The 25,400-nt window shown below is 45.6% G+C and overlaps 1 protein-coding gene across 1 annotated transcript in view; it reads left to right on the top strand.

Annotated features, from left to right (window-relative positions):
- Positions 1–25,400, top strand: part of LOC144688852 (uncharacterized) — a 582,637-nt gene that overhangs the window by 390,544 nt on the left and 166,693 nt on the right. Inside the window, exons 22-25 of the mRNA XM_078555848.1 lie at positions 709–774; positions 4,441–4,671; positions 4,704–7,058; positions 19,118–19,284. Coding sequence (XP_078411974.1) covers positions 709–774; positions 4,441–4,671; positions 4,704–7,058; positions 19,118–19,284 — 2,819 coding nt within the window. The remainder of the gene's footprint in view (positions 1–708; positions 775–4,440; positions 4,672–4,703; positions 7,059–19,117; positions 19,285–25,400) is intronic.

The raw sequence follows: 25,400 nt of genomic DNA, 5'->3' as shown, positions 1-25,400 counted from the left end.
TCCAAAAGAAAATGCTGCTCGCATCTTTGTAATGTACAGAGTTTATTTCACTGGTTCTTGGAACCAGAATGTGTGAATGAGAAAGCAAAAACATACAACGGTTTCTCCACTTCAGATCCATTTGCGCTTGTTTTAACACGTGAGTAGTCAGTAGCTAAGCAGCTGGTGAGAATATTGGCCTTTGTCCTCACGCAGATTAGCAACTGAGCTTTTAATCTCCGTTTGCCGGAACACTGCAACGATTCTAGCAACTCTGTATTGTTGCCTTTACAAGTCTGCTTCTCCCTGTGTTGCACGTTGTGGCTGCGTTTTTAATAGAGTGGGTATCACTGGTTACTATTAATTAAACAGTCCGTATAAAGGTCCTTATTCTAAGCAGTGTTCAAGAGTTATGAAACATGTTGGAAGTTGGTTGCACTGTGTTTCTGAATGCTTACTGAAAGTGTCGGTAGGTTGCTTTGAAAACAATACTGCACCCCCTAGCACCCAGAATAAGAATAGGATCCTTTTAAATTGATTTATAACTTATCAGCAAGAAAATTACCAATTACTTAACAATTAACTTTAAAATAAAACCAGGAAACTTAAATATAATTTATTGAAATAATGAAACAGATATGGTATATGCTCATTTCTATTTTTCCATTTGCACCTTCTAGGATCTGTTGTTGGTTATTCTCTAACAGCCTGTGGTTTATTCCCCTGCAGAGAATTAAAGAATTGGAAGACAAGATAGAAATTCAGAAAAGACAGATCAAAGAAATAGAAGAAAAGGTGAGATCTGACAGTATAATAAATCGGCTCTACAGTTTGTATTATTAAATTAATTGCATGTTTTAAAATGCATTTTTATTTATTTTAATTTAATTACCAATAGATAAGTAACAACGAACACCTGAAAATATTGTCAATTTACAATTTTGCAGATGAGAAGCACGTTTATGTACGAACATTAGCAGACTTTGATCTCGTGCTAATATTTTTCTCTTCTTTAAACCTCTCCTTGCTTCTCTTTTTTTTTTCCTGTTCCCACTTGTTACCTTGTCTCCTTTACTTTCTGTTTGATTTTTATGTTTTCAGTTTTTGTTTTTATTTCTGTTTTTCTCTTTAGCCTTTATCCTCTGGCCCTGATGGCCAGTCTCCTGATACACAGGTTAGTGGATGATTTATTACTTGATTGTTCCTGATCTCTGAGGGGAGTTGCTAGGCTGTACCTGGTCAGCCTAAACAAGAACATTGACCCCTTATTAGGCTGATGCCCTGATTGTTCTTAGCACAGAATGTTCTTAGCTCTGAATGAGATTTTAACCACTTTTTAGATGGTAAGATATTCAACTGAACATAAAATGCACTGTATAAAGGGTGACTAAATATTCCTACTGAGCACAAGAACCCACTACTTAAGTTGGTCAGATCCTGGATGAACTTGTTATATTGTCTCACCTTGTCTGATTAGTAAACGAGTGATATTAAAACATGTGACTCAGCTTTGTTTTGAATTACAAGAAATATTTTCAATCAAATGAGCGATACACATCGGCCAGGATTTCCTGGTCAGCGAGCAGGGGGCGGGGCCTGCTCTCCGACGCGTAAAATGACGCAGGATGATGTCAGGCAAAACTCCCGGCGTCACCTCGCCTCATTTCAATTTTCAGGTGGGCGGGGGCTCAGCCGAATCAGCTGTGCACCATCCGACCTGTCAACAGCCAATTGAGGCCATGGACACAGTAATTAAAGTAATTAGTGGACCTACTTGTCTAACCTTAGGGTTGGACGGGCAGGCCAGGAGACCTGGCAGGCATTAGAAAAAGCATGAAACCTCATTCACGGGCGGGATGAGGTTTCATGTAGGTTTTTAAAAATTTAATACAAGTGTGTTTAAAAGTAATGGACATGTCCCAACTCATGTGACACATGAGGGGACATGTCAGGGAATTTCTTTTTTCTCTATTTTTAAGATTTTTTATTGTGGAGCTGATCTCCCTGAGGCAGCACTTAGCCTCAGGGAGGTGAGTGCGCTCTTTCGTGCGCATGTGTGAAAGAGCGCACTCCCGGCTCAACGAATAACCCCCCCTACCATCCCCGCACAGGGAGCACATAGCGCTTCCTTGCGGACGTCACGCTGGGTGGGCCGTAATTGGCCCACCCACGTAAAATGGCGGCGCGCCCCAAATTGGGGGCACCGATCAGAGGCATGCCCGCTCCTGATCCTACCCCCGCAACGGGGGGAAAATGGATTTTACAGCCCCTCCCCTCCGGAAGTGGTTTTGTTTTTGGGCGGGGGATCACGTGAAATACAGGAGGTAGCAAGCCCACCACCTTCCTGCCCCACCCCTGATCCGGTCCCCGTAAAATGGTTGAGGGGGGATGTGCTGAAAATTGGCAGCTTGCCTATCGTTTTAAGCCAAATTAATTAATGGGCAAGTGAGCTTGTCACCAAGCCAGTTGACCCGTATTTCATACTGCCCATGCCATGAAAGGTTTGGAGTGGGCAGGCCGTCGGGAGTGGGAAGTCTTTTGAAAGACTCTTTTTGAAATGCTTCCGGCTGCGCTGACCTTGGGCGTGTCCCAAGGGTAAGATTCAGGCCATAACGTTTAAGATTTTTTGGTAACCTAGCCATTTTCAGGCTAGGTAAATGAAGCCTATCATTGATTATAAACAATCAGCTCCACTGGTGTTTATTACAGGGCATTTTTGATATTTTAGTAGCCCAGAGATAAATATGTGGCACTTCCACTTAATGTACTTTTAATTCTGCTTGTATGAGCAGCAGATTTTGTCACTGCCTCTAGCTAGGCCTTTTTTAAAAGATCTAATAAACATGTTGTAATATGAAAGAAGGAACACAAATCATTCTGATGGTTCAGTGGATAAATGCAATTTCCAGTGTGGTATCAAATCATACAGCTGAATACCCACCCTGTAATGACACAGCAGGGAGAGCACTGCGATTCTCTTTACAGAAAGGGTAATAGGCCACACTGCTAATGCTACTCTCTTCGTGTATTATAGATTCACAGAACTCTGTGGGCTTCTTCGAAAGAGCTTTCCTGTTAGTCCTCCTTTCCTCCTCTTTCTCCAGAACCCTGCAAGTCTTTTTTTTTTATTTTTAAGAGTATATCCAATTCTTTTTGAATGTTAATATTGCACCTGCTTCCAGCAGCCGCTAAGGCAGTGCATTCCAGATTATAACAACTCGCTGCATTAAAAATGACCCACCATCTTCCCCCCCCACCCCGGTTCTTTTGCCCGCTACTTTAAATCTGTGTCCAGTCTGTTCCCAACTCGCCTGCTTGTGGATTCTCCTAATTTATTAAGTGCCTTCCATAATTTTAAAGTCTTCTATTAAATCTCCCCTTAAACTCTGCTCGAAGGAGAATAATCAATTTACCTCATCTCTCCAGATAATTGAACCCCCCACGTGCCTAATATCATGCTCGTAAACCACATTTCTCCAAGATGTTGGCATCCTTTCTAAAGTGTGATGCCCAGAATTACACACAATGGGCGGCATTTAATTTTGGCAACAGGGGCCCCACCCAGTGTTCGGAGAACCGATGGGAACCTCCAACTCGCCATTCACTGGGAGGCCCAACACAATTACCAGGTAAGGAGGTGCCAACCTAGATAGCGTCAGAACTCCCATTGGATTAGGTTCCCAGGAGGGGGGAAATCCCACCCCCCCGAGAGCTGCCAGCAAATCAGAGGCTGGATCTCTGGAGAGAGGTAAATGGGGGTCATGGGGAGGGCAGTTGGAACCAAAGGCTTTCAGCGGGGGCCCTCCTTTTCCCGATGAAGGTCCCTCAATCGGACGTTGAGTGCCTGTGAATGAAGGACCTCCTGCTGCCCTCGAAAGGCTGCTGGCAAGCCTGAAAGGGTTTGCTGGGCAGCTATCTGGAGACATGGGAGACCTGGGTGAGTCTCGGTTAATCCCTCAGCCACCAGCATCTCCTGGCAGGCTCAGGGATAATTGGATTTAAGTGGGCCAGTTACCTTCCCACTGCTAGCGGATGAGTTATCCACATCGGACCCTTCCTGCCGCTAACTAAATCTGGAACAATGTTCCTGCTGCCTGGAGAGTCCCAGGCCTGGCAGCCACCTTGCCCACTCCAGCAGGCTCCAGTAAATTCCGCCCAATATAGGGAAGAACAGGAACAGGCTCAGCTGTGAGAATTCCCATGGTTAAATAGCTTACGGATGCTCAACTTATGTGCCCACATCTAAAGAATAAGAAGTATGGTGAACACCTGGAGAGCAACCCAGCATGAGTTAGTGTCATTCGTAGGTGTGGACAAGAAAAGTTAATGAACTTGGGCTATAAACTTGATTCCGAAGAGAAAAATATCTGTGTAGCTTTGTAAGAAAACTGGATTTCTTAATGATTTGACTTCTGTTTAATAGCCCTTTCACCTGCACTTTTACATTATCTTTGTCATTAGACTGCAAGAGAGCTCACAGAAGATAAAACTAAGCTGACAGAGCAAATTTCAAAGCGTACAAAACAAAAAGAATACATTGACGTGGAGGCATTGACCAACTTCCGACCTTCTACAGAAGACAAACTAGAACACAAGCAGAAAACAGACCCACGTGCACACACTACGTCCACATTGGAAGATGCCATTCAAAACTTTCCGATATATACCTATTTACTGAGGAGGAAGATCATTCTGACAACGATTCGATTTTAAACAATCCAGAATTAGACAAAAATTTAAAATACCTGAATGATTCAGAAATGATGGGGAGCAAACTTATAAAAGTGCAGAGTGATAAGGAGAGAGGGCAACATGCCGAAGACAGGAGCAGGGCGCAATTAAAGGAGCCACACATTTCCGAGGAGCAACACAGAGAACTGATGACGCCCACAGAACCTAACAGAAGAGAACATTTTGAGTCTTTTCCGGGGGAGCTGTCGACAGATTTAAATAACCAAACTTTAGCAGAGCAACTGATAAAATTAAAAGACGAAAACCAACACAGAGGTGACAGAATAGCAGCACTTGAAGATTATATTTTAAAATTACAGAATTCCAAAAACTCAGCAGAGCCAGAATTCAAAGGAAACGAAGCTGTGGACAATCAGCAGATTTTAGAAAAGAAATTGAAAGAGTATGAGGCTATGCTGGAGAAAAGGACAGAGGAATCAGTGACTTTAAGAAAAAAGTTCAATGAGATGGAGCTTTCATATCACCAACTTCGATTTGAATGTGATGCCCTTAAAGGCAAACTGGCTTCGGTGAGGGAACTGGATTCGCTGGATTCTCGCAGCAGCGATGAGGAGGCTGAAGGTAAACATGGTGCCAAAACAGAGCTACTTCAAAGCGTCAAAAATTTAGAAGGGCTTTTAAAGATCAAAGAAATGAGTGAGAAGGAACTAACGGAAACAGTCAAAGCACTTCAAGGGCAACTATTGCAAAACCAGGAGAATCAGAGGCTGCTTAGCTTGCGCTGTGCCAAATTGGATCAACTGACCAAGCAGAAAGAAGACGTCGAAAGCAAGCTAGAGGAGAGGTACAGCCAAGTCGAGCAGTTACAGAAGGAAAAAGAAAGTTCGGAGGAAGAGTACCAAGAGCAAATTAAAATGCTGCTTGATGAGATCAAAGAGCGAGATGAAGCCCATTCCCAGCTCGAGGCAATTAACAAAGACTTGCTTCAGAAAATAGGGGATATGGAAGAGTCCAGAGCTAGTCTTGAATCGAAGACTGCCAAATTAAAGATGGACATGGAAGAGAGAGTGGATAGTGAATTAAAATTAAAAAAGCAATGTTCAGACCTGGAAAAAACTGTCCGAGATTGGGAACATTTTGAACAGCAGCTGAATGAGCAGTTTAAACGAGCAGAAAGTAAGCAAAACGGCAAAATTAAAAACCTAAGAAAACAACTGGAAGAGAAAGACAAAACTTTAAAAGAGACCTTGCAGGAGATGGAGGAACTCAAGAAAAGCATCAAGGATGCAGAGAGCCAACTTCACGAAAGGCAGCACATTTCTCCGGAGATCCTTAAGGAAAAGAAGCAACTTGAAGCAGAGCTGAGCAGAATGGCCGAGGCTGAAATAAACAAGGCAGGGTTCATCGTGAAGATGAGAAGCAGGTTTGAAATGGAACTGAATGAAAAAAACAAAGAGTTGGAAGACTTCAAAGATGAAATTGAAAGTTTGAACGAAGAGATCGGTCAGTTGCGAGAGCAACAAAGGCAACAAAATGAAGCTGAAAGGAAGCTGCAAGAGAGAAACAAGATGCTGGAAGAGCTGATGGAAGATCTGCAGGAAGGGGAGACCAAGGTCCTACAGGAAAAGATAGCTCGCATGGAAAAGCTAATCAATATGAAAGAAGAAACTGAGGAGAAGTTACAGGCAAGGATCTCCAAGCAGGAATCCTTACTAAAAGAAATGGAAGAGACTGAAAGAAGGCTGGCCCAACGCAATGAAGAAATGGGTGTCAAACAACGTGGGATGAATGAAGAACTACATCGCTGGAAAACAAAGTGCTCTAGCCTTGAAAAATTTGAAAGGGAAGTGAAGTTTGAAACAAAATGTCAGAGAGATAGGATTAAAGAGCTGGAAGTTGCTAAAACGAACTTGGAGGAGCAACTTCAAAAGAAGATCAGTGAGTTTGATGAGCTTGGCCTTTTGAAGAAAAAAGAACAAGCAAATGTAACAGCAGAGCTTAACATAAAGATTGAAGAGCTCGAGTTCAAAGAGTCTGTCTGTCAAGTAGCAAAGCAAAACCTTGAAACGCAGTTGAAAAAACGGATGAAAGAATTTGAAATTTCTGAGGTAAACGTTAAGAGCCTTAGGAGAAAACTTGAGGAGGCATTGGAAGAAAAGCAATGTGGAATAAGAAAAGTTGAAACGACCATGCGGCAGGAGAAGAAGGCCCTGGAAACTCAGCTGGCTAAAGAGTCTGAATTAGTGATTTCTTTGGAGGCCATGGTTAAAGAGGAATCCCAGCTCTCACTCACCTTAAAGGGAGAGCTGCACACTAAAGAAGTGACCCTAAAACTTCTGCAAGAGGAGCACTCAATGCTGCTGGCAAGAATTCAAGCTTTAGAACAGGTGGGTGAAAAATTCTGTGGGATTGCGAGGGCAGTGACATGTTTAAATTTGAGTTGGACTTTGAATCTGACTGGTTTCCAATTTGTGCACGAAATTGTGCTGCGTTTGTGGATGCATCTTAACTCCTCTGTCCTTATGCACAACCTTTGGTTCATTTGCAAAGGGGTTCGCACACATTAGTTCCAGTGGAACTCAACCCTGCTGAGGATTGGCACGGGTTCTAATTTAGGGGTCTTCAAATTAGAGAGAATCTACCTTAGTTGCAAAGCATAATACTGCGGATTCTGGAAATTGGAAAATGCTGGAAATACTCAGCAGGTTATGGCAGCATCTGTGGAGACAAACAGAGTCTGTGACCTTTAATCAGAATTGGGCATGTCAGAAATACAATAAGTTTTGAACAAAGGGTGGGAGGGACCTTAAGCCTGTCACTCGGACTCTTCTACAGGGATTCAATTTTTTCTGGAACACTTCAATTTTCAGTCAATTAGAATCTTGTCCCTGGAAAGGCGTCTTTATCGGCATTCTTACAGATAAACTTTGACCCTTTTACGAGGATCTGTGAAATTGTGAGCCTTGTACTATTGTGTTAAGCTAAGTCACCAACATTTATCCAAAATTTAACTAAATTCAAACCAAATTCTTACTTTGTGAAAGAACACATACAACTGTAAGTTGGAGCACAATTGTCTTCTAAACTGTTACTGCTCTGATGTACAAACCCTATGTGATTATGGATATTATGACAGGTGTTCAAAGGATGAATTCAATAAGCATTTCTATACTTTGTTTTCATCAGTGCTTTAAATTGAATTAGTTAGCATGTGACTTCATTACACGAAAACCCTGCAAGCGAATGCCATCAACATTAGCCACGACCAATTATTGTCATAGTATTTTACACCACTTGACACCAGCTGTACCAAATTTATATATTTGCATAAAACCAATTAAATATTAATGCTTAAAGAGCATGTCACCATTAATGTATTAAGTTGTGAAAACATGTTGTAGGTGTCAGCCATGGCTCAGTGGTAGCACTCTTGCCTGAATCAGAAGGTTGAGTTGTCAAATTCTGCTGTAGAGCACTAAGTCTAGGTTGGTACTCCAGTGTAGTACTGAGTGAGTGCTGCATTGTCAGAGTTATCCTTTTTATGGATGAGCCATTAAACTGAAGCCCCTCTCTCCCTCTCAGGTGGATGCAAAAGATCCAATGGCATTGGTTTGAACCAGAGCAGCGGAGTTCTCCCTGGTCTCCTGGCCAGTATTTATCCCTCAGCCAACATCACTTTAACAGATTATCTGATCATTTTATTTCATTGCTGTTAGTGGGGCCTTGCTGTGCACAAAGACATTTTCCGCATTACATAATTGGAACTATTCTCCAAAAGTGCTATCTTTGGGATGTCCTGAGGTCATGATTGGTTTTGTGTGAATGCAAAGCCTAACACACACAGCCCGGATTGAATGTAATGTGCTTGAAATGCAAAGGTGTTGAATCGCATGCTGGGTAAATGACTATCCACTGATAGTCATTTGAGGTGCTTCTGTACTATTGGGTGTAGTAGCTCCTCCAGGCAAATCATCCCAATGATTTTATTAGCAAGACTGATTACTCAAGCAATACTGATTGAAAATAGTACTGACGCTAAGGATATTTTAGTTAATGATAGCCCAAGCTTGACATGATTTCAGATTCTTTGCCAATTTTTCATGGAAGGAACTCAGGCATGAGAGATGTTAAAGCGTGTGCTTTTTTTAGTGAAGGCACAGGCTCACTGCAGGGAATATCAATCATGGATATAGGAACCACAAGGAGATATTAGGTCCCTTAGTTGTGTCTGCAAAAGGCTTCAGGCATGAGCTTCGTGTTTGTCCTTACCCAATCTGGCCACATATCACCAGGAACTTCCATTGTTAACCTCTTAGATCCCACTGACGCATAAGTAGCTATAGGGCAGTGGGAGTCAAATAATGGGACAATCAGACCACTTAATGGAAGTAAAATCAAAATTCTGCAGATGCCAAAAATCTGAAATAGAAACAGAGAGTGCTGGAAATTCCCAGCAGGTCTGGCAGCATCAGTGGGGAGAGAATCCGAGGCGAATATGACTCTTCTTCAGAACTGAAGGAAGGTAGAAATGTGATGATTTTTGTACTGTTGAAAGGGGAGCACGGGAGAGGAAGAACAAAAGGGAAGGGGCGGAATTGTCCCAGATTTGCACTTAAGCGCAGTAGCGAGCGGGAAAAGGATGTCTTACCCGCCGGCCGCAATGGCGGCTTTTCATGCTGTATCGTCCCAATCCCGCCTCATTAATTATGTATTCCCGGGAAACACGCCATTTTGATGGCAGGCAGGCTGCCATTCACCCGCCATGCCATCACCTCACCACTTCATCATGGCAGATGCCATATTTAAAGTGTAGCTGCACACACACCTCTCAGTGCTTCCAGCCCACGACTGCTGCAATAAAGACATGGCCCCGAAAGGCAAGAAGACTGCAGCCCCCAGGTTTAATGACGTATCCCTTGAGTTCCTTTTGGACACAGTGGAGGCTCGCCGTGATGTCCTCTATCCCCGCTCTGGATGCAGGATGGGCAGCAACATCACCAATCCAGCATGGGAGGTGGTGGCAGTGGTGGTCAGCGCCAATGCCCTGCAAAAGAGGACAGCCAGCCAGTGCCGAGAAAGGATGAATGATCTCACCCATTCTGCCAGGGTAAGTAATTCTCCTCATCACTCTCAACTCACAAACTGACAAACACATCACACATCCACAGGGATCTCACACTTCAAGGGACAACACCACTAACCTCACACCCTCACATCACTGTCAGGCTCATATCCTCTGGAGCTCACGTCCTCATTCCGTCCATGTCTCTGCTCATCATTTAAACATTCCACTCAGTGTCACGAGTCCTGCTCACCCTCTCTCCATCTGTTTTCATGCAGGAGAAGCTGGGCTCACTGCAGCAGGGCGAGGTCCCAGACCGGGGGTGGAGTGGCCCACATTAGGCCCCTCACTCACTTTGAGGAGCGTGCCATTGTGCTGACCGGTGAGTATATGCACTGTGCCTTTGACAGTGAGGTCGGCGGCGAACACCCATGTAAGGATCTGGCACTGCATCATCCCTATCTCAATGCAACTGTGAGTGCTCTCTCTCTCTCCTGCTTTTGACTCTGCTGCCATCCACTACTTATCTCTACTTTGGTTCACAGGGAGCTCTGCCAAGCCGACACCCTCAGCTAGCCAGTCCCTCAGCTCCATCCATGTCCTCACCTCCTGCCAAGTCAGACTGGAAGACCCTTCACAGCGCTTACCCACACCCTTCACCAACGTGGAGACACAGACCTTGGTGGGACCTAGATCTAGAGCAGGCTCTTGTTCACAACCTGTGGTCACTGCATGGACACGTGTCCGCAGCAGGAGGAGGCAGGTTCAGCCAAGCTCCCTGGCACTCAGAAGACTGCTGAGGAAGAGGCATCTGTGAGGTCCAAGCCAGGTGACAAGCCTTTGGATTTGGCCTTCCAGCTCACCCTGGAGAGTCACCAGCAGGCGGGTAAACATCACGCAGAGCTGCTGGAAACCCTCAACAGAAGGCCATGTGAGTCAGAGGAGTGTGTCCGCCTGCTCTCTGATGAAGTGGTGCCCACATGTGCGTGTATGGAGGTCTCCGTGGGAAGGATGGCGGATACCAGTAGAACACGGAGATGTGTGCAGGTCTGCACTCCATCTCAGTAGGCATGGGTGAGTTGCTGCACTGGCAACAGAAGAGGAAAACAGGGCACCTCAACATCCCTCCAGGTGCTCCTTCCCCTCAAGGAGTCAGGCCTGGGCCCTCAGGCACCCGAAGGGAGGAGGAGCGGCAGCTGTACACCGCTGGGTCATCCACTCAGGAATCTTAGAGGCTGTCCCACCCTCTGAGGCCCTTTGCCTGTGACCTCCTCAACCTCGTCCTCTATCACTGCAGAGGGAGAAGCTGGCCCACAGGAGGACAGTCAAAAGCATCTGAGGCCCTCAAGGGCTTGGATCTCCAGAGGATCCTTGCTGAAGGCATCAGAAGTAACAGGGTCAACCATTGCACAAGCTGTCTCTACCCCCGCTGCAGATGTCAGGGCAGCACCTAGGAGTCTAAGGCATTCAAAAGTTAAGAAATTCTGATCACAGTTGGTTGCACAGGTGGACACATTTTGTCACTTTACAATCTGGAAATGCATTCACTTTCACTGAGTAATGTATAATGGTGTCTTTCAGTTTCATTTTCAGGCTTCGTGAGTCCTCCCACTGCATCCACCTCCCCCCGACTAGTGGTTGAACAGTACGCAGCCGGCCCACCAGTGAATCTGGAGGGGGAAGTGTGTGTGTGGCAGAGACTTTCAGAGCTTCGTGCAACTCTTTCCCACGCAATGCGGGTCCTTTACGCATCACATTCATCTCAATGTCCTGGGCATTTTCAATGCTGCCTCCTGGGGTTCACTTTCAGTTGACCATCTGAGCTGACCTGCTTTTCCACCCACCCACTGATCCCATCCCCCCACCCCCTGGACTCCTTCCATCTTGGAACCCCTTCCCCGTGTAGCACCTGATCTTGCCCACCATGACTCTCATTTCACTTTCGATTTGGCAAGCTTGGTAGCGCTACAGTTTTTCTTGCACTCCCCCATCTTTTCCCCCACCCCCACCCCAAGCCACCCGTTTCCTTTCCCCCATTGCTGTTGACCACCCCCCGGCATCACCTGCCACCTCCCCTCCGTGACCTACCATCCACAACCCTTTCTCTTCGAGGATGTCCAGGTAAATGTGCACGTTCCCTTCCTTCCCGAAAACCCCACCCCCATCCACATTCACCTCCCCGACCTCCCCCTTCCCACCCCCAGGATTCGTGTCTGCCTCCGAATCCCCACCAACTACCCTCACCGTCCCTTCTCCTGATACCACCACACCCTCACCCTCCTACCCTACCGCCTCACTCTCCCCTAGGTTATTCTCACCATTCCCTTCAGTTTGATCTCCAGGTGGCAGTCATGGACTCACCAACCCCTCCCTTGCATTTTCATCTGGACTTCCCCACCCCCCACCCCCCTCCAGACTCCTTCCCCCCTTGGAACTCCTTCCCTCCTTGGAACTCCTTCCTTGCCAGACTCCTACCCCCCACTGCACCCCCCCCCCCCCCACCCTAACCCTTCCCCCACGGGACTCCCCTCCTTAGTCCTTCCCCTCTCCAGACTCCTTCCTCCACCCTTACTCCTTCCTCCACCCTTACTTCCTCCTCCACCCTTACAACTCTTACTGCTTCCTCCCCCCCGGACTCCTTCCTCCTCTCGGACTCTTGCTTCCCCTGGACTCCTTCCCCTCTCTGCACCCCTTCCTCCCCCCAGACTCCTTCCTTCCCCTGGACTCCTTCCCCTTGCTGCACTCCTTCCTCCCCCCCACTGGACTCCTTCCTTCACACCTTCCATTCCCCCCCACCCAAAAACACCTACCTCCCCAGTTGCCGTTTTCTCCCCCGTTACCTCCTCCTCCCTCCATACTCTCTAAACGCCCCAACCTCCCCCTGACACCTTTGTTCCCCCTCCCAACCTCACCCCCCCCTCAACACCTTTGTTCAGTCCATCCCAATCTCACCCCCCTGACACCGTTTTCCCGCTCAACCTCACCATCCCAACACCTTTATTGCCCCCCACCTCACCCGCCTGGCACCTCTTCCTCTCCCAGTCGGTCCTACCTCTTTATTTCCCCACCCCATCTCTCCCCACCCCCCTCCCCCCACCCAAGTGCAGCTTCCTCTCCCAAACACGGCTGGATCTTCCTCTCCATCCCCTCGATGATCATCCATTGTGAGCTGACCCTCAACGATAACTTTCCAACTACCATGAGCTGCTTTGTGGTGGACCCATGTCCATGAGAATCCACCCAGCATGCCATGAATGTTATTCCAGGGTGCTGTTGCTGTAGGAAACGCGGCCCGCCATTGACGGGCAGAGTGGACGATTGCAAACTGGTTTCACGATGTCGTGAAACCGATTTTTGGCTTTCTCGTCATATTGTCCACTCAAACCGCTGAATGCGCCCGATGCCGGCCGGCACAGAAAATTCTGCCCAAGATCCAGGATAGGGTAGAGGGTGGGAGAGATTACATGACAAAGATGTCATAGAACCAAAAGGCAAAGTGTGTGGCAGTGGTTGTAGTAAAGAGAGAAGGCATTTGTCCAGAGGGAGTGTGATTGGCGGAATAATGAACAGCTCTGTCTAAAAGCAAGAACATGAGAAACAAGATTCAGACCGGCACATGGCAAAAAAACCCAATCAAAATGGGAGACAAGAGTTCATGGTCTGAAGTTGTCGATGGTCTCAATGTTGAGTCCCGAAGATTGCAAAGTGCCTAATTGGAAGATGAGGTACTGTTCCTCAAGCTTGCGTTGAGCTTCACGGGAACACTGCAGTAGGCCAAGACCAGAAATGTGAGCCAGAGCGAGGTAGTGAATTAAAATAGCAAGCGGCTGGAAGCTCGGGTCAGACTTGTGGCCTGAGTGAAGGTGTTCCGAAAAACGGTCACCCGCTGTGAACTTGGTCTCCCCAGTGTAGAGGAGACCACATTGTGAGCAGTGAATACAGGAGACTAAATTTGAAGAAGTACAAGTAAATCGCTGATTCATCTGGAAAGAGTGTTTAGGGCCTTGGATGGTGAGGAGAGAGGAGGTAAAAGGGCAGGTCTTACACCTCCTGCAATTGCATGGGAAAGTGCCATGGGAAAGGGACAAGATGTTGGGGGTGATAGAGGAGTGGACCGGGATGTTGCGGATGGTATGGTCCCTTCAGAATGTTGACAGGGGAGGGGAGGGGAGATGTATTTGGTGGTAGAAATGGCGGAGGACAACCCTTTGAATATCGAGGCTAGTGGGTGGAAAGTGAGGACACGGGGAACCTTATCACAACCTGGGAGGGAAGGGAAGGGGTGAGAGCAGAAGTGTGGCATATGGGTTGGACACAGTTGAGGGTCTTGTCAGCCACAATGGGGTGGGTAATGGCGGAGGGGGAACCTCGATTGACGAAAAAGGAAAACAGATCAGAAATGCTGTTGTAGAAGGTTGCATCATCGGAACAGAACATTTACCTCAATGAAGTTTGAGCTCAGCACAACGTTGAGCTCTTCTTCTGTTGCCTTCGCCTCAGTGCTCACTTCTTTAGCCAGGAATCCTTCCCCGAACAGTGGGCCCTTTTACCCCTCTCCAGTATTCTCCCTCCACCTGGGTTCCTTCCTCTGGCATCTTGAATGGTTGGACAGGCTGGGCCTGTATCCATTGGAGTTTAGAAGAGTGAGAGATGATCTCATTGAAACAGGTAAGATCCTGAGGGGACTTGACGGGTTGGGTACTAAGAGGATGTTTCCCTTTGTGAGGCAGACTAGAACTAGGGAACATGGATTAAAAATAAGGGGTCTCACATTTAAGATGGAGATGAAGAGAATTTTTTTCTCTCAAAGAGTCATTAGTCTGTGGAATTCTCTTCCTCAGAGAGCAGTGGAGTCAGGGTCATTGAATATTTTTAAGACTGAGCTGGATAGATTCTTGATTGACAAGGGAGTCAAAGGGTATAGGGGGCAAAAGTGGAGTTGAGGCCACAATCAAATCAGCCATGATCTTATCAAATGGCAGAGCAGGCTCGAGGGGCTGAATGGCCTACTGCTGACCCTAATGTTCATATGTCCATACCTGTTCTTGATCTTTTCATTGAGAACTGTCAGGGTGACATTGACAGTCTTAATTTCTCTTCTTCCTTCACTCACTTTAACCTGCCTCTGTCTGAACATGCTGCACTCCATTCCATAAGACCATAAGACATAGGAGCAGAAATTAGGCCATTCAGCCCATCGAGTCTGCTCCGCCATTCAATCATGGCTGATAAGTTTCTCAACCCCATTCTCCCGCCTTCTCCCCGTGACCTTTGATCCCCTTACCAATCAAGAACCTATCTATCTTGGTCTTAAATACACTCAATGACCTGGCCTCTACAGCCTTCTGTGGCAATGAATTCCATAGATTCACCACTCTCTGGCTAAAGAAGCTTCTCCTCATCTCTGTTCTAAAAGGTCTTCCCTTTATTCTGAGGCTGTGCCCTTGGGTCCTAGTCTCTCCTACTAATGGAAACATCTTCCCCACGTCCACTCTATCCAGGCCTTTCAGTATTCTGTAAGTTTCAATCAGATCCCCCCCTCATCCTTCTAAACTCCATCGAGTATAGACCCAGAGTCCTCAAATGTTCCTCATATGTTAAGCCTTTCATTCCTGGGATCATTCTCGTGAACCTCCTCTGGACCCTCTCCAGGGCCAACACATCCTTCCTGAGATACGGGGCCCAAAATTGCTCACAATTTTCTAAATGTGGTCTGACCAGAGCCTTATAAAGCCTCAGCAGCACATCCCTGCTTTTATATTCTAGTCCTCTCGAAATAAATGCCAACATTGCATTTGCCTTCCTAACTACCGACTCAACCTGCATGTTAACCTTAAGAGAATCCTGGACTAGGACTCCCAAGTCCATTTGCACTCCAGATTTCTGAATTCTCTCCCCATTTAGAAAATAATCTATGCCTCTATTCTTCCTACCAAAGTGCATGACCTCATACTTCCCCATGTTGTATTCCATCTGCCACTCCTTTGCCCATTCTCCTAAAATGTCCAAATCCTTCTGCAGCCTCCCCGCCTCCTCAATACTACCTGTCCCTCCACCTATCTTTGTATCATCTGCAAACTTAGCCAGGATGCCCTCAGTTCCTTCATCTAGATCATTAATGTATAAAGTGAAAAGTTGTGGTCCCAACACTGACCCCTACGGAACTCCACTAGTCACCGGCCGCCATCCTGAGAAGGACCCCCTTAGCCCCACTCTCTGCCTCCTGCCAGACAGCCAATCTTCTATCCATGCTAGTACCTTGCCTCTAACGCCATGGGCTCTTATCTTACTGAGCAGCCTCCTGTGCGGCACCTTGTCAAAGGCCTTCTGGAAGTCCAAGTAGATAACATCCATTGGCTCTCCTTTGTCTAACCTGCTCGTTACCTCCTCAAAGAGTTCTAACAGATTTGTCAGGCATGACCTCCCCTTGATGAAACCATGCTGACTTTGCCTGATTTTACCATGCACTTCCAAGTATTCTGAAATCTCATCCTTAATAATGGACTCTAAAATCTTACCAACGACCGAGGTCAGGCTAATTGGTCTGTAATTTCCCGTCTTTTGCCTCACTCCCTTCTTAAACAGGGGGGTTACATTAGCGATTTTCCAGTCCTCTGGGACCCTCCCTGACTCCAGTGATTCCTGAAAGATCACCACCAAAGCCTCCACTATCTCTTCAGCTATCTCCTTCAGAACTCTGGGGTATAATCCATCTGGTCCAGGTGATTTATCCACCTTCAGACCTTTCAGTTTTCCTAGCACCTTCTCCTTGGTAATGGCCACCATACTCACCTCTGCCCCCCGATTCTCTTGAACTTTGGGGATGTTACTCGTGTCTTCCACTGTGAAGATTGACTCCCTGAGGTCTAACCACAACATTGTTATCTATCGCGTGGACAAGGGTGGTGCTATTGTCATCTGAAAGGTCTGCAGACAGATATGTTGTTGATATAACCTGTGGCAACCAGGAAGAAACCTGATGTGAAGAACGTCAGGGCTTTGCTGATCTTGACCACAAAGAGGCAACCCTGGACTGGCTCTGGAAATTGGTTCCAGGTCTTGTTGCAGAAGGTGATTCAACTGTTCGGCTTTGCTAGAGAAGTGAAGCCTTCTTATGTACTGTCCCCCAGAGAACTGATGTATAAACTCTGTTAGAACCATGGAATCATAGAAAGGTTACGGTGCAGAAAGAGGCCTTTCAGCTCATCGGGCCTGTGCCAGTCAAAAAGGGAAAAAAGAAACTAGCCGCTCATTTTAATCCCACTTTCCAGCACTTGGTCCGTAGCCTTGCAGGTTACAGTGCTTCAGATACGGATCCAATTACCTTTTAAATGAGTTGAGAGTTTCAGCCTCAACCACCAATTTATGCAGTGAATTCTAGACGCCCACCACCCTCAGGTTGAAAAGGTTTTTCTTCATGTCCCCTCTAATCCTTCTACCAATCGCCTTAAATCTTTGCCCCCTGGTAATTGACCCCTGAGCTAGGGGAAACAAGTCTTTCCTGTCTACCCTATCTAGGTCCCTCATAATTTTGTACAGCTCAATTAGGTCACCCCTTAGCCTCCTCTGTTCTAAGGAAAACGACCCCAGCCTAACCAATCTCTCCTCATGGCTGTAATTTTCAAGCCCTGGCAACATTCTTGTAAATCTCCTCTGTACCCTCTCCAGAGCTATTATGTCCTTTCTGTAAAGTGGTGACCAAACTGTACACAAAATTCCAGCTGTGGCCTAACCAGCGTTTTATACAGTTCCAGCATTACATCCCTGCTTTTGTATTCAATACCTTGCCCAATAAAGGAAAGCATTCCATATGCTTTCTTTACTACCTTATCCGCCTGTCCTGCCACCTCTAGGGACCTGTGGACATGCACTACAAGGTCTCTGACTTCCTCAACCCCTCTAAATAACTTCATATATATTGAGTAATCCCTCGCTTTGCTTGCCTTCCCCAAATGCATTACCTCGCACTTCTCCGCAGTTGGTCAAGGCGAGGATTCCTCTGAGCTTGTCTTTTTTCAACCTGGTCTCCCTCCAGCAGCAGCCCTGTTCACTTCTCCTTCCTGCTCAGGCTCCTCTTCCTCTTCCCAGAGTGGGACCCTCAGAACATCCACAATGAAGAAATGAGTGTGATGCTGGATGCCCCTAAGGAGTTCAGAAAAAGTATGGCAGCAATGAATAACATTTTTACACAGAAAACAAATCATAAAGTGATGGGAGCAAAATATCTCCGAAAATTTCCTACAGCTTTGCCTAGGAGCAGCTGAGGATTCCTTTAGCTATAGCTGGAATGGCTGCCTTGCGACTTGACCTGCCCATGTTTGGTGGGTAGGAACAGGAATTGGCATTAGTCAGCAGACAGAGACGAAAATAATGTTCACAACTGTGTCATCGTATGTATACAACCTTGCTGTATGTTTCAGGGGGAAGCTGTGGCCCAGGAAAATCAGAATGGAGGGCAGCATGTTGGTAAACTGGCACTTGCGTCGCTTAGCTAGTTTTGGTTCCACTACTGTTCAATTCTCAAAACACAAATGGGGCAGTAGCGACAGGAAATTCGCCCTCGCTGCCTTTATTGGAAATACATTTAGCTGTCAACAGAGGATGAGCGGTTCAGCACATTCTTCCCAAAACCAAAAGGAGCCTCCCCAGAGAACAAGGATCCATGTTTTGTTTGTACAGACGATGGAAATAGATCACCTCTAATGTTTCATTATTATGCCAATATCTGTTGTCCCCACTCTAGTGCTTGGAGCCGTATCGCACAAAATATTACAGATAAGATCAAAAAGGGCTCAACGGAGCATTAAAATCATTGAAATTATTTGTTCCAAAAACATGGCTCGGAGTAGCATTTTCAATAAACCATTTTTGTAAAATTTAGTTTTAAAGATTGTCCACCAAGTGTTCCCCTGTAGGATTGAGACATATTGAAAACGTTTGTACGTAGACAATGTGAAGGTCTCCTGATATGGTGCCATTGTTGGAGTTCTCTGAAGCTGTAATATCAGAGCACTCCATCAATATTGCATGCCCAGTTTGTCCAATGGAACTAACAGTATGGCTCTTTCATCATGAATAAATAAATGCCGCTTTACCACATTGTGGAGATGCTATTTGAGCAGCAGGCCACCACAGTTAAAACAACAGAGGCTGTCTCAAAGTGAAAATATCTACGCTGTTTAAAGACTGAAGCATTTTCAGCAGCGACATATTTCTTGGGTTCAGTTGATCCCAGTGGCATGAAAGGCAGCAGTGCTTTGCCTTCAGATGGATTCCCTGGATGATAAAGTGAAGGAGATTAGTTATCATATTATCTCACCCAGAAAAGATGGAACAGATGTACTGAATGTTAACGTAACCATTGGTACCTCCTGGCAATTGCAGGATCTGGAAGAGGCAAAGAATGAAGGGACAAGACACAATGAGTGGGAGACTAATAAGCGTGAAATTGATGTCCTTGACCAGAGGTTGGAGGAACTTTCACAGTCTGAGAAGATACTCAGGCAAACCATTGACAACTCCAGAAAGACAGAAGTTGCTTTACAAAGGAGGTAAGGAAATGCAAGAGGCTGCGGCACTAATTCTTTTTCTTGTGCGTACCTGACAACTTCAAACTGGTTCAGATTAAGGGGCTGTCGGGAGGGTGAAGGGAAAGCAACACACACCATCAAAAAAACCTGGTGAGCTTCGGCTCCCATTCTCTACCTTAGCAAACATGAGGATTGTCAATTGGCTGGTGACATCAGATAAATTAATAACAATAGCAACCACACTTTTATGCCCATATTTATAAAACAGTGCAGGAGTGGAATCAAAATGACTGGTTTCCCTAAAATCTGCATATACTTACCGACAGTTCTAAGCAAGAGGGATTCACATGAAGTATGATGAATTGCACAAACTGCTGTCATAAATGCTTTGTTCATAACAATATGAATTGTTTCTTAAAGAGCTTTAAAATATCATAATTAACAGTAGCTAGATTTGCAGGGCTAAGGGGTAAAAGAAGCAGAATGGATAGCTATTTCAATGAACCTGTACAGGCACAATAAACTGAATCGCTCCCTTCTGTGTTTTTAAAAAATTCTTTCATGTGATGCGGGCATCACTGGCTAAATCAGCATTTGTTGCTCATCTCTCATTGCCCTTGAGAAGGTGGTGAAGAGCCACCTTATTGAACTGCTGCAGTCCATGTCTTGTAGGAACACCCACTGTGCTGTTAGGAAGCAGAATTTTGACCCAGCGACAGTAAAGGAATGGTGATATATTTCCAAGTCGGGATGGTGAGTGGCTTGGAGGGGAACTTGCAGGTGGTGGTGTTCCCATGTATCTGCTGCTCTTGTTCTTTTAGGTGGTAGAGGTTGTGGGTCTGGAAGGTGCTGTCGAAGGAGCCTTGGTGAGTTCCTGCAGTGCATCTTGTAGATGGTACACACTGCTGCTACTGTGCATTGATGCTGGAGGGAGTGAATGTTGAAGGTGGTGGATGGGGTGTCAATCAAGTGGGCTGCTTAATCCTGGATGGTGTCGAAGTTCTTGAGTGTTGTTGGAGCTGCACTGATCCAGGAAAGTGAGGAGTATTCCATCACACTCCTGACTTGTGTCTTATAGATGGTGGACAGTGTGATTCTAGATTCTGGTATGTTATGATGCAAATGAAAGACTGTGAATCAAGTCCACTGTGAATCAAACACAGGCCGCGACATTTTATAGCACCAGTTGCTATTGAGTTTTTGAAGAATTAATAGCTATGAAATGAGAGCAATAGGATTGGACTAGAATGGTTTCTTGGCCAACAAAAATTCTTGGTAGCCCTTGTGTTAGAGAAAGAAAGAAGAGAGAGTGGAAAAAATGACAAAGGAATATTGATTAACAGTACAAGAAGGGAAAGAAAAGCTTGGCTAAAAAACTGGCACCATAATTGACTCACGTTCAAAAACGTGCATGTACAAGGCATGCAAGTGTACTGAACAGGTCTGTTAGTATTGTCCCCAGCAACCGGCTCATTATTATGAGTCAGCACTACCCATGCTATTGATTGGTTGCACACCTGGCACAGATACTGGGTGTCTCTGACATTACTTAAAGGTAACCAGCACCTCTTAAAGCGGTGGTGTATTCTGGCTGCAGATAACAGGGAAAGATTGTCAAGAGAGAAAAGGCTGTAAGACCTGCCAGTGTACAGATCGGGCTCCCAGGTTCTCTGTTGCTGCCCTGGTGGCTGTAGACAGGAGGAGGGATATTGAGGGGGTGGAAAGCACGTCAAGAAGCATCTAGAAGTTAACCAGCAGCTCAACATGACAAACCAGAAACTAACCTGTACTCCGTGATTGATTTAAATAGTGTTGGTGACTTTCTTACCTGTCAGTGCCCAGAGTTGATGAGCAAGTTTACCATGTCGCACGTTAGGTACTGGCAAACCAAACAACAGGATAGGAGCATTATTTACATAAGTTAATCATTGCTTTACATATTTCTGGCATGTTGGAGGCCTCCTGAGAAGCCCAACTCAATGTGGCGAGTGGTGGACTTCAAACTTGAATTAAGTGCATGTTTCCTGTTTGTGGGTACATGTGCAGCTGTTTGTGGATACATGTGCAGCTGTTTGTGGATACATGTGCAGCTGTTTAGTGCCCAAAAAATGGGCGCGGTGCAATCGAGTTTCCAGGCCGCTATATTTCCATTCTCTCCCTGTAGGGAAGGGTTTTCCGTCTGCCCCTTGTCTTATTGTTGAGGTCTTTCTTTTAATACACATCAAAGCTTTCCCCACCATTCTTGCATCACCGAAGGAATTTTGAATGGAACCTGTTCTACACACCTGCCCCGTGATAATGTGGTAGAGATATTTTGGGGGCAATTTTCACCATTGTTTGGGTGGGGAATTGAATTAAATGGAACGTCCAGCTGATGGGTTATATAATGGGTTCAATTAAGATTACCGTCTTTGTCTCCCAAGATTGAATACAGTCGCCGATCGCTTTGTCTGTTTTGTGCTTAGTAATGGGAATAGACATAGTGTAATCATAGAATGAGACAACGCAGAAGGAGGCCAATTGGCCCAACATGAGTGTGCAGGCAGTACCTTCCAGATCACTACAACTCGCCGTGTAAAATAAAAGCCCTCATGTCCCTTCTGGTTCTTTTGCCAACTACCTTATACGTGTGTCCTTTTGTTGCCAACCTCCTCTGCCAATGGAAACGGTTTTTCCTTAATTGATCTATCAAAACCTTTCATGGTTTTGAACATCTTGATCAACTCTCCTCTTAACCATCACTGATGTAAGGAGAACAACCCCAGCTTCTCTAGCCTCTCTACATTTCCTACATCTCCATTCTAGTAAATCTGTAGCAACGAAGCAGTTAATTTGAGTGTGTTCAGTTCCTGTTTTGATATCTTCTTGTTTCTCCCCATTCCTTGAGCTTTTATTGATACTTAGGTGAAGAATGAGTGGTGATCCCTTTGAAACTTACAAAATTCTTACAGAACATGATAGGGTAAATATGGATAGGATGTTTCCCCTGGCTGATGAGTCTAGAACCAGGGAGCACAGTCTCAGAATAAGGGTAGGCCATTTAAGACTGAGACGAGGAGGAATTTTTTCACTCGAGGGTGGTGAATCTTTGGAACTCTGCACCCCAGAGTGCTGTGGAAGCTCAGTAATTGAGCATGTTCAAGACAGAGATCAATAGGTTTCTGGATACTAGTGACATTAAGGGATATAGGGATAGTGGGAAAAATGGTGTACGAGGTAGATAATCAGCCATAATCAGCCATAATCAGCCATAAAATTGCAGAGCAGGCTCAATGGGCTGAAAGCCCACTCCTGCTCCTATTTCTTATGTTCCTCTTCTCCCACCACCAGTGTGCTCCTTGGAACCATGTGAGTCTGCAGCTGTTGCTGCACATATTATTGAAATGAGTTTGGACCAGAGGCTTAAATCTTTCAGGCAGGATTTTTTTTTAATTGCTTCATGGCATGTGGGTGTCACTGGCAAGGCCAGCATTTGTTGCCCATCCCTAATTGCCCTTGGATTAAATTGACCTTGCTAGGTCAATTAAGAGTCAACTGGCCAGCATTTGTTGCCCATCCCTAATTGCTCTTGGATTAAATTGACCTTGCTAGGTCAATTAAGAGTCAACTGGCCAGCATTTGTTGCCCATCCCTAATTGCCCTTGGATTAAATTGACCTTGCTAGGTCAATTAAGAGTCAACTGGGTCTGGAGTTACATATAGGCCACACCCAGACCAGGTAAGGATGGCAGATTTCCTTCTCTGAAGGAATTAGTGAACCAGATGGGGTTTTGCGACAATCAAGGTAGTTTCATGGTCACCATCACTGGCTTTATATTCCAGATTTATTAACTGAATTCAAATTCCACCAGCTGTCAGGTGGGATTTGAACCCATGACCCCAGAGCATTAGCCCAGGTCCCTGGATTACAAGTCCAGCAACATTACTGCTACACCGCCATCTCCCCTCTGATTTATACCTAAATCAAAAACAGCACCATTTTGTGCCCGTGTATTTCGGAGGGGGATGAGCAGCCAATTAGCCCTTGATGTACTGACCCATAATTATTCGGAGCGGCTCCCATTTAGCTGCATATAATCAGGGCTTCCACCAAACCTCTGGCGAACTTACAGCGACACAGCAGCTGGATCTCTGAGGAAAGTTAGGGCCAATGTTCCAAGTATGCACAGGGATCACAAATCAATGAAAATTGCATTTATTATGATATATTTGACTGTTCCCAATTCGCGTTATTTTAAACAAAAACAAAAAATGCTGGAAAAACTCAGCAGGTCTGACAGCACCTGTGGAGAGAAAGACAGAGTTAAAGTTTCGAGCCCGTATGACTCTTCTTCAGAGCTAAAGAGAAGTACAGATGTGGTGAAATATATACTGTTTAAGGGGGCTGGAACAGATGAAGCTGGATAGAAGGCCAGCGATAGGTGGAGGCAAAGGAGAGATTGCAAAAGATGACATAAACAAAAGGTCAAAGGGTGTTAATGGTGGTGGTACTGACTAAGGGAGGTGCTAATGGTGACATTAAGAGTAGAAAGCGGAATGAGCAAGTGACAGATGGCCCTAGTTGGGGGGGTGGGGGGGGGGGCGGGGTGGGGGGAGGGGATGGTGGTAGGAAAAAAGATCGAAAATAGACTAAAAGGTGGGGTTAAAACAATGAATGAAAATGGAAATAATTTTTTTTAAATGAAAATAAGTGGGAAAATATTTGGAAGTAAATTTAATTTAAATTTAGTGTTATTTTAATATCAGGCTACTGTTGGCATTACAGTAGCACTGACTGACAAACCGAGACCAGTACGGAGAAAAGCACAGTATGCTGCAATCCTCTTAGAGATTCTCCAGTTCTGTTGCCCTCTCGTGGAAGCTTGGCAGAAACCCTGTTCACACATATCAGAGCGGGAGAAAGCTGAGAGAATGTTTATGGACAATGTCTGAATATTTCACTGGAATAATTATATCGGCAACTTCAACGATTGGGGCAATTTTCTAAATAGCCCCTGTGCTCTAAGAGCACCCCCCTCTTCTAAAAGAAGCAATTCAGCTCACTTATTTTGTTGGCTTTTTCAGCCCTTTTATTTATTAACCATGAATATTTTTGACAAACATTTAAATGGTTGATATTGTAGGATTTTAATGTCATACTTGTTGATCCCATGCCAGGATTCTGTATGCAATGAAAGGCCCTAGTGTGTAAAGTGACTTTCACTAAACTGTGAGACACCAAGTACCAGGTAGCACAGTGAGTTCCTATTTGTCAGGAAGCATTTGGCTGTCCACATTCAACTACCTGATAAACTGAACTGGAGAATAGTGAGATAAACATCCCTTCAGTTTGACTGTTCAGAAAGTTTAGCTAAACATTCCAGAGGTTATAATGTACAATGCTCATCAATATATGCTCTCATGTAGTGGGAGGGCTGCAGGTTCAACCTTTGTCCTGCTCAGTTCTAGCCATGTTGGACAGAGAAGCCTGTGGAGGCTGTGGTGGGAGTTAATATTGGGTAGTTGTGATCAGCCTGAGCGGTATCACTGATTGACCAAAACACTGAGAACAGGAAAAGTTTGGGAGCAGGTCATTTATCTAATCTCTAAGCAACTGAGACAATGGAAGGAATTTTTGCAGGCCCATGGAAACAGGCAAAGGTTTGGGAGGGGGAAATTAGAAAAAAATGCCATTGGACAGTTATTCTGTGACGTTCCTGCCTCCTGCCACTTTTCCCAAGGGCGGGTTGAGTGCTGGCAGCTGCCTGCCTGGCAGTGACGGGAAGCTAATTGAACCTTTTAAGAAGCCAATTGGGGGCAATTTTCCTAGTGGAATCCTGACAGGGGCAGTCCCACGCTATCTCTCCAACCCAGCAGGTTGGAGAAGGTGAGAACACAGTCGGAGGTGTTGCCTTGGTGAAATTGACAAGCTGTGAAGGTTTTGATCAGTTGCACTGAAGAGCTGCAGCCGTGGCCAGGTGAGAGGCTGCCCTGCACAGCACTGATCCTGCCAGAGGATGCTATTGTTGCTTAACCAGGTGAATGACAACTGCCTGGAAGGCACTTCACCTGACCAGCACTTCACTCTCCCCCAGGTGCACTTCCTAACTGCCAGACTTCACAGCAACGCAGGAGAAGCTTATGTAGCTACACCCACC

Source organism: Cetorhinus maximus, chromosome 1 (genome assembly GCF_964194155.1).
Source record: "Cetorhinus maximus chromosome 1, sCetMax3.hap1.1, whole genome shotgun sequence".
Taxonomy (NCBI): Eukaryota; Metazoa; Chordata; class Chondrichthyes; order Lamniformes; family Cetorhinidae; genus Cetorhinus; species Cetorhinus maximus.
The sequence above is the reverse complement of the archived record's forward strand: the minus strand, read 5'-3'. Positions and strand labels throughout refer to the sequence as shown.